This window comes from Micropterus dolomieu, linkage group LG15 (genome assembly GCF_021292245.1).
Source record: "Micropterus dolomieu isolate WLL.071019.BEF.003 ecotype Adirondacks linkage group LG15, ASM2129224v1, whole genome shotgun sequence".
Classification (NCBI taxonomy): domain Eukaryota; kingdom Metazoa; phylum Chordata; class Actinopteri; order Centrarchiformes; family Centrarchidae; genus Micropterus; species Micropterus dolomieu.
In genome coordinates, this window is record NC_060164.1 from 11671397 (window position 1) to 11680807 (window position 9411).

At 39.1% G+C, this 9411-nt stretch overlaps 2 protein-coding genes across 2 annotated transcripts in view; both read right to left on the bottom strand.

Annotated features, from left to right (window-relative positions):
* adgrb3 (adhesion G protein-coupled receptor B3) overlaps positions 1-7761 on the bottom strand; it is a 43104-nt gene extending 35343 nt beyond the window's left edge. Inside the window, exons 1-3 of the mRNA XM_046071465.1 lie at positions 7653-7761; positions 1983-2129; positions 858-933 (exon numbers count right to left, since the gene is read on the bottom strand). Coding sequence (XP_045927421.1) covers positions 858-933; positions 1983-2129; positions 7653-7737 — 308 coding nt within the window. The 5' untranslated portion in view covers positions 7738-7761. The remainder of the gene's footprint in view (positions 1-857; positions 934-1982; positions 2130-7652) is intronic.
* A 1305-nt stretch (positions 7762-9066) lies between these two features.
* The window catches only part of LOC123984490 (adhesion G protein-coupled receptor B3-like), a 72145-nt gene continuing 71800 nt past the window's right edge, over positions 9067-9411 (bottom strand). The window contains exon 13 of the mRNA XM_046071406.1: positions 9067-9110. Coding sequence (XP_045927362.1) covers positions 9067-9110 — 44 coding nt within the window. The remainder of the gene's footprint in view (positions 9111-9411) is intronic.

Below are 9411 nucleotides of genomic sequence, written 5' to 3' on the forward strand. Positions count from 1 at the left end.
CCCCCCCCCCCCCCCCCCCCCCCCCCAACCCCCAGTCCTACCAGCACCACTTGAGCTGAGAATATTTTTAACTGACTTTTTCATACAGCAAGATTCAGTCATGTGGGCTTATTTTAAAATGGAAATCACTGGAGTAAATGGATAAGCTCTAAATGGACAAGTTCTCCACTCTAAGTGCAGTGAGAGACTTCTAACATTTGGTGGCAAAAAAAGTTATTTTCTTTTGACGCTTCAAAAGCTTTTGGAAAATCTAACACTTGTATCTTGATCTGCTTATCCTCCTGTTCGTCTGGAGAGGGCGAGCTTCAGTGTCCCGATACGTGGTACTCTCCACATGTGCACAGAGGGCTGCTGTTCCACCTGTGACAGCTGGTCTGGCCGGTCCTCGAATGACCGCTCTGTCCTTGGGACGGTGGTGCCAGGGACTTGTTGATTGGGGTGTGACACCAGGTGTTTGTTTGGGGCATCCTGCTGCTTTTCCAGGCACTGATGTCATACTTAATTAACTACATATTCCATGCTACAGTGAATATGTTTCATTTACTAAATTAGAGTCAACACAAACACACTCATTTCCCTAAGTTTTATATCAAGCATTTTAGCACTATGGACAAAATTGGAAGAATATTACATGAAAATACCCCTAAAAGTCATCAACTTTAACTTAATTTAATTTTACGTCTGTGAAGTGGAACATTTCAGGGACACTGGAGTCAGGCATAGCCTGTTTTTAAGACTTGATCTACCACTGTGAATAAAAATGGACACCTCTGCAGCTTCCAAAGGATTAAATCTGTCTCATATTTCCTCTTGCCAGCAGACCAGAAAATACAGACAAGGAGATATGCTGCCCTTACTTTGGTGAAGGTAGCATGAGTCCAAGAGTCTTGTAGAGAACTGTTCCCAAAATGAAGACAGGCGATCCTTCCATATCTAAAGGCAAAAAAAATTACAATTAATAAATATTATTGCTGGGTTTTTAGTTTGACAGACTTTTTTTTGTATCATCTAACTTCATTATAAGTGAGCTTGTTGCCAGATTTCTAGTTAAGTAAATATTCAAAATGTCCATACTGTATATATTTAATATTGTAAGTTTTGCCTTTCAATAAAACGGCAAATTTCCATAATTCAGAGAAAAGTTTTAATTGGCTTAACTAAACCTGCTAGTTTGCAGTGCCAAAGCAGTTTCTGCCAATAACCCTTTTTTCGACAAGGAGCACTTTTCGCAACTTCTCTCTTTGTTGACTCCAGTAAGAGAAGTGCTAAAGTCTCCTGTAGAATCAGCTTCTTACACTTTCCAAATGAGAGTGGTTAGGATGAGGCACGTGGCACACATTCCTAATCAATCCCTTGTTTTGTTATCTTTGATATATTCCAGATAAGACTGATTACAACAATTAACCAAATTGTCTGGCTCTGGATTGGAATATATATATATATATATATATATATATATAGAGTGGCAATTGGCAGTGTTTGAAAGGATGCTGAAAATGCTGAGTCGGTGGAAAACTCTGAGACTGAACAAGCACAGGCAAGCAAACTGGCTTTGTTCAAAGGCGTGTAGCATTATTTCACTTCCCCAAAACAAGGGGTGGTGTAGCATAAAACATTAAGAAAATACCTTCTGCAGAAGACTGATGTGTCTTTGGGAAAGTCTTATTGTAAGTTTTCAGACAAATCAATTTAACTAAAGTCATTCAGCTTTTGCTGAGATGTCAACATATTTATTTCCCATTCCTCAGCAGTGGCCAGTGAATCCATCATTGTCTATTCACTAAGTATTAATCCTACATTTTCTATGACAGTTACCTCTGCAGATTCTATACATGTTACTGCAAGTTTTATACAATAGTAAACTTTACATATATATATTCTAAGACCAATCAAGGTTGTACATGAACACTGTGTGTGTGGCTAAAGAAAGATGTGCTGTACTAGAAGTAGGATGGCTCTGTGAAATATATTCAGTCACATACCTGCTGACTGGGAAACAAAGAGGCCCTTTGGGATGACCACTTTATCTTCGGAGTTCCTGGCCCAGTCAACCATGCCTTTACGACCCTTCATGGGGAAGTTGATATCAGTCATCACAGACACAGCTGGAAGTCTCTGGATGCTGGCCACTACAGAATTCAAACAAACAGACCAACGAAGTGATACTGATGATCAATATACGTTTACAATTTATGAGTTTGTAAATTGGAGAATTGGAGAATTGTGCCATTTCTGCCTGCAATGAAATATTCTCTTTCCCATGTCACATGTTTTTCCTGTCCCACACACAATCTGAATTGAAGTATGGAACACACAAAAACACACAGTATTTGTATATATCAGTGTGTTTACATTAATGCATGCTGCATATATTCTTTGTATTATAATCATTTTAGACTGCTTTGTATGATTTGTTAATAATCTGAAAAAATATAAACAGGAGATTCCATATCCTATATCTGGGAATTTAAAGCAATGGTTTGAGAACCAAAAACTTTTCATCCTTTGGAGGTTGTGCAACAACACCTCTGCTTTACTCTTTAAAAGGCACAATCTGTAATCCAAATGTAAACTACAAAAAAAAAAACTCCTACCACCTAAGTTCAAAATACAGGACTGGAGGCTGCTATCACTCCCAAATTGAGAGGCAGATCTTTAAATATTCTGGCAAACACCACACAACAATGACCCCTAGTTCCCAACGTATTCAGATGCTATTAAATATTTGTTTAAATCAGTAATGTGTGAGTAGAGTAGCGGTGACAGGTGTTTATTTGTGTGTGTGTGTGTGTGTGTGTGTGAAAAATGTATACGTCGAAGAAATCCCCCAATGGACTTTTAATGCATTCCTGTACACATTTACTACAAAGTGCAACATCAAAGCTACAACTGGCACCTGAGCAGGTAATCTCCTTAATCACTCTCTTATTTTCTCACCTCCCTGCTGTGGTACCATAAAAGGCTAGCCCATGCACTAAGGCAATGACAAGGTAAATTCCCAGGATCAACTGAAAAGGCCTCAGCATTACAAGGGAGGATAAAGATGTACTGTTCTCTACCTGGTATCACATCCCGTCCCAGTCAGGTGGTGCTTCAGCGAGGGGAATCTGAGGCTAATCCTACCATTGATGCAAAAGCTCTATTGTTCCTTGTGCTCTGCCAATAATACAATTTGAATCCTGGCAAGACTCCATGTCTGAGTGAAACCTGTGACAGAAGGTGTGTCTGTGTGTTTCGGATGATCCAGCAGCGGGCATGAAATCACAGAGCACCATGAGACCTGGAATTTGCTAAGAGGCCTTGTTCACAGCACCAGATGTTAGTAGCAGCAGTGGTATGCGCGCGTGTGTGTATATATGTGTGTTGGTCATGGAGCACCCTGTGAAACAGTGTGCCTGGAAGAGTTCTGGGTAATTCTGACGGTAAATGGAGCTTTGCACTTGCCTGATGGGGCTAGGCAGCACAAATAAAGTGATCATTTAGGATCATGATGCTTCTGAACACCGATTCAGTGTGCTCAGAGTATTCTGTACGGCTCATTTTCATAAGAGGGAATTATGGCATCGCTCATTACGTCTGAATGCGTTCATGAGAGGTTCAGCATCAAGTAAAAGTCAGACAGCCCAAACATTTTGCAAAGAAAATAAATTAACGAAAACTTGAGGCCATTGTATGTGTGTAATTGCAATTAATCACTATTAATGTCAAAACATCTCTCGACCATGGAGTACAGCCTCACAACAGACAACCAGAACAAAAACGTCAAAAGTGCATGATGTACTTCACCTTCAAATCGGTGTTTAATTTTCTAACATGTCCCAAGCTTCACTTTGTCCTCCAAGTGTTTCCTTGTAAGGAGGGAGAATAAGTTGCTGGAGTGGAGAGTCTTTTGCAATCAAGGTTATTTGACTAAAAGTAGGAGGACAGAGGACGATGCACCGGTGACAGCCAGTATTTATCTAGGTGTCAAGAGGCTGCCATAAATTAGTGACGAAATGATGCCGCAATATCTTACTCAGCCAGATGCTCTCCACTTGGCTTCCACCGTTGCATCCACAAAACTTTCCATTGCTTTAATCAAAAGGGCCACGTGGCCACCAAGGCACTGTGGTGTGAGCTGAAATTACTGTGAGGCTGGCTACCACAGCCTGTGCAGTGTCAAGGGGTAAAATAACTCTGTGGTCGATGATGGCATGTTTTTTGTGCATAATTGTAGAAAAGAAAAATTATTTTAGCCATATAAAGCAGAAGCACTTTATACTGTATGTTGTTCTGTCAACTGACCCATTATTATATATTAATATATGAAAAGTGAGGAGTGAATTAATGCACCTTATATAAATGCCATACTCCTTTAAGTGTCAATACTCAACATTTAAAACATAAGCAAAATGCAGCACTTCTATTCCTGGCATTTACAACAAACAGGTAAAGCATGTAGTCAGGTCTTGTATTAATCCTTACAAGACCTTTATATTTTTCCACTTGCAGCCAGTAAGATTGTGGTTGATTCAAGCCAGAGGTAGCTCATTACTGCTACATCTTCAAGTAATTGCTCAAAAAGCCAAATGACCCCTCAGTGCTAAGATTTTCCAAAAAAGACTGCTTCAGAGAGCTGTCTGCCTCAGTCTTGCATCACTGAAATGATAATCATGCTGTACTTCCAGCATTCAAATACTTGTACTAAAAGGTTCATGCATGTTTGATGAAAAATAATGTGTGCTTTTTTTTAATTAGTCATCACAAAAGAATTGTTCCCTATTACTTTATGTCCTTATGTCAAAATTGTACATAAACAGCAAAATTGCTTTCATGGCCTTCAATTATTGCATATTGAAAGTTCATGCTCAGTCATCATACTTATTTTACTTTATACTATCTATTACTTTATATGTAATTTTCTCTTACAGGAGTTACAAAAGGATGAAAAAAATCAAGTTTCTTTCAATAAACATCTAGCCTTTTAATGGGGTGAAAACGCACAAGACGCAATGTACCAATATCAAGGATGAGAACTAAATAGAGTTTTCACAGACACAGTGTGCAAGGATGAATTGTGTATTTCAACTGAACAGCTGAAACTCATTAACAAGGTGCTTGGTGTAATAAGGAAGACTTCAGTCACACCTGGAGAACTAAAAGAAGCACCAAAGACAAGTGGAAGCTACTTTCTTTCAAAAAAGTTCCCAATGCCTTTGATGCACATTCAGACTAAAATCTATATTCATATTAATAGTGGAGAACTGTAAACTGTTCACTTAATTAAACCTTATAAATTAACAGTTCATAGTTTTAGCAGTGTGGCTCAAACACTCTGCTTCATTAGCTGTTGCTACATGAAAGGAAAAAAGTCAAATGTTATGAAATATTTTGTTTCCCTCTCTTATGTATAATTAAATGCTTAGGAAACAATTAATATCAGATCTGATCTCAATTCTGTCAGGTTTCATCACACTTATTGTTGCACCTAAGACGCCTACACCTAAGTCTGAAATTCTACACTGCAATTATACATTCAAGATGATATACTACACCGCAGTTAGACTGTCATAAAAATGACCATTGATTATAGTAGTTTCCTGATGGGAATCAGAGTAATTTGATATATGAACAATATGTGTGAAAATAATTATCTATCAGTTAGACTTCTCTATGTTTTAGCTCATTCACTAAAATTCAGTACATACTGTATTATTGCTGCATTATTTAAAAACATAATTTATTTTAAGTCGTTGCCCCTTTAAATGCAGTAGCACATGGCAATACATCAAAGTTGTGATGAAGCATAAACACATTATGATCACTGTAATGGACTGCTTGTGCCAAGTTTTAAAGTTTACGTAAGTTCATTTTCCCCTTGTATAAATTCAATAGAAACTAATGGAACAAAAAATTTAAAATATAATCACTCCTTCAAGAACGGGCCCTGATTATGCCAGTCAGCGTCTTTCTTTAAGACCGAAAAACACAATGGTGAGTTGCATCAACGCTCTGTGTTTACCAAAAGATTTTCTGTCATGTCATGTGTGGACGGACGGACACGGTTTAATCCTTACGCCTGCAGAATGACGTATGGCTGACTGATATAATAAGAGTCAAGCATTTCATTTTCAAGTTTAGCTACGCAGTGCACACTGCGGCTCAAGGAATTTGTATGATTCTGGATAAAAACACTTCATTCTCACTTTAGAGTCAGTTCCACAGAACAGATTGCATATAGTGTATAAAGCAGGGGTCAGGCACTAATGCTTTTACTAGCATATTTTGGATGACTACCATTAAGACTATAAAACAGGAGAAGGGCACACAAATATTCTCACATCTGTGAAACAAGTCATTAATGCTTGGCATTATGGAATGCATTCAAGCCTTATTTCCAAGTGTCCATTACTTAATTTCCCTCTCATGGTGTTCCATAATGGCATTTTGATGGGTGCATTCATTGTACCATGTTTGGTATGCTATTCTTCAGAGCTACCTATTCATCATTATGGAAATCATGTACCATAAAGAGCAACTGAGTGTGAGTGTTTGCTAGAAGTGGGTCAAATGTTAGCTATTGTAAAGAATACTAGGCAGAAAACCTCCCTCTTCCAGAGGAATTGCCTACCAGCACAGCTCTACATGCTCACATTCACTTGCATGAATAAATCAAGAACGCAGTTCTATTATTCCATTCCAGTAAGACACCATTTATGGCTGAGTAAGAAATTAAATGCCACAGAGACCTCAGATCATCCAAGAGGCTGTGCGACAGAAGCACAAAGAACCCACGAGAACATTTGGGAAGAGAAATATTGCTCAAAGACTTTTCAAAGAGGGGGGTGTTATAATCTGGACCACAATCAGTGGAGCAGAAAAATAGTTTTTTTTTTTGCAAGCTCATTACAGCTGCAAAGAATGACTTGTAATTTCACTTCCAATTTTATAGCCTTTTATCAGACACACCCACAATATTTTTATTTCCTGCTAATCTCACAAGGAACTGACACACAATGTTTTTTATGTTGCACAGCATGCTTTAGGGTACGCTCTGCTAATCATGTCTTTCTCAAAGGACTGCAGTAGGGTGCAACATCAGACTGGATTACTTCACCTTCAAACAGATATTTCATTTGATTATTGCAAAAAGCCTTTGAATCTATGGGGGGATATACACAATACAATGGATAATACAGGTAAACACAATCTCCTGCACTTGTTATTTTAATACTATTCAAAAGCAAATTTGCTTTACACAATTATAAATGACTTAGCTTGTATTACTTCTAAATCTAAAATATCAGTAGACTATAAAAATATCTCTTATTATAAAGTGCTGTGTGTTTTTTATTTCTTTACAGCTCTAGCTAAATAAGAGCTCTCCTCTTGGGGTGTGTTCCTACATTACACACTCTTGATATTGGACTGGGTGTTTTCATAGGAATTTAGCACATTAAGACCACAAGCTCAGTTTTAATTAACATTATTGATTTGCAGTAATTTTACTCCCCCACCCTTACCACGCGCCATTTATCCTAAATTAATGATGGTGGGGAAATTGACACAAGGCGTCAGCAGAGCACAGGGATTATGTGTCCATGTCAAGCAGAAATAAATGTTAAACGAGCTCAGCGGCTGTGGGCTGGGAGGAAAAGTGGGCTGATTCTTACCCAGGTTCCCAGTCATCAAATAGGCATTGTGAAAATCCTTCATGCCCAATCCAACGATGTGGATGAATTCCTCTATGACCTGCATGAGCTCCACTGCTCCGGGATAGATCTGGAAAAGATTAAAAAAGACGAGAAGACACTTTTGATTACAGCACTGCGGCCATGATTTCACAAATGCAGCAGTGGTTGGTATCACTGGATGGATGGAAATGTGGAGCATGAAATAAAAATAGAAAAAGCATTAGATACATTTTAGGTCACAAATACATATTAGAAATAGACTTTTGCTTCACAAAAAAAAAAAAAAGTTATTTGTTTGTGTGGTTTGCAACAGATTACACATTTTTTGAACATTTTATATAATTTTTTAAATACATACACAACTGCAATTGAACGATCTATAGCTGAAACCATTATTCAGTTAGTTAATGTTACTTTTTGACATTTGATTAATTGTGCAACTTGTTTGTTAAAATTGGAGGTTCCAGATGATCAAATGTGAAGATTTGGTCACTTTCAGATTTTAAATTAGATTGGTGGTTGCGGTAAATACAAATCGGATAATGTAACCTTGAGTTCTGGGAAGGTGTGATAAGTCTTTTCTGATACTTGACAGATCAAATGACAAATCAATTAATCGAGAAAATGACGGGCAGATAGTAGCAGCCCTTACTGAACCATCCAAGTGACATCAGCATCAGAGCTGTAACCACCGGGTTTGCACACACACAGAGTTTCTGGTTGGCTTTTCTTCTGAAAGGGTCTGCCAAGTCAGGGGTGATTGCCTGGGTTCATGTGACGCTTCATGGACATCAGCACTTAGTGAGAGAATGCAGATGCAGAGATTCAGCACCATGGACAGCTCCATGGCTCGACTAGTAACACTGCCGGCCCGGTCAGCTCTTTCCTCGCGTCGATAAATCAAAGGCACTCTCATCCAATAATTGACCTTCAAAAGATTGGACTACTGTCCTGGCTGCCAATCTACTGGTGATGTGTCAGATCTAATAAGAGGCTTTGATTTAGGGGCCACCAGCTTTGTCCTTGGATAGGGGTATTGTGAAGACTGATTGTGGGACTGTGAGGCTGTAGTCATACATGACAAGACTTATACCAGACTCTAACACAGTAACCACTCTGACAAAGTATCAGCTACAAAGAAAAAACGCTGTAACACAGTTTCTCAATGTCTGTTAGAGCAATGTGTCATGTTGAACAAATATTATCGCGGGGTATTAACAAATGTGTGACCACCAAATGATGAAGTCCGGCAATTAGAAAGGCCTTTGAGTGGCGTTTAGCAATTAACACCTCACTCTCAGTTGATATTCAACAAACACCTGAGGCAAGTATTTCCCTCCTCTGTAACACCTTTCGCTGTGTGTGTTTGCACATGCCTCCACATGTGCCGCTGCTAAGCCAAGGCAGGCGGATCAGCGATGCTGAACTTGAGCGCCTCTGACACAGCAGAGTGAAAGCCATAGTGGGGGAGAAAAGCACATCACGTCGCCCCTTCCGGCATGTCTGACGCACAGTGCAGTCATGCTCATTCGGCTGGTCTCCATGGCAACCATGAGATGTGAAGGCAGCGCAGGGAAATGGCTGCAGTGGAGGTTCTGTAGACAGAGCTCTTCCTTTCCTTGCCATGGTAACAGTGACAGGAGGTGAATATATAGTGATCTTTGCACAGAGCCAACTCCACAGCCAGTAAAACCTCATAGTGAGGTGTTTCATGTGAGTGTTTTGAATGTCCACAACA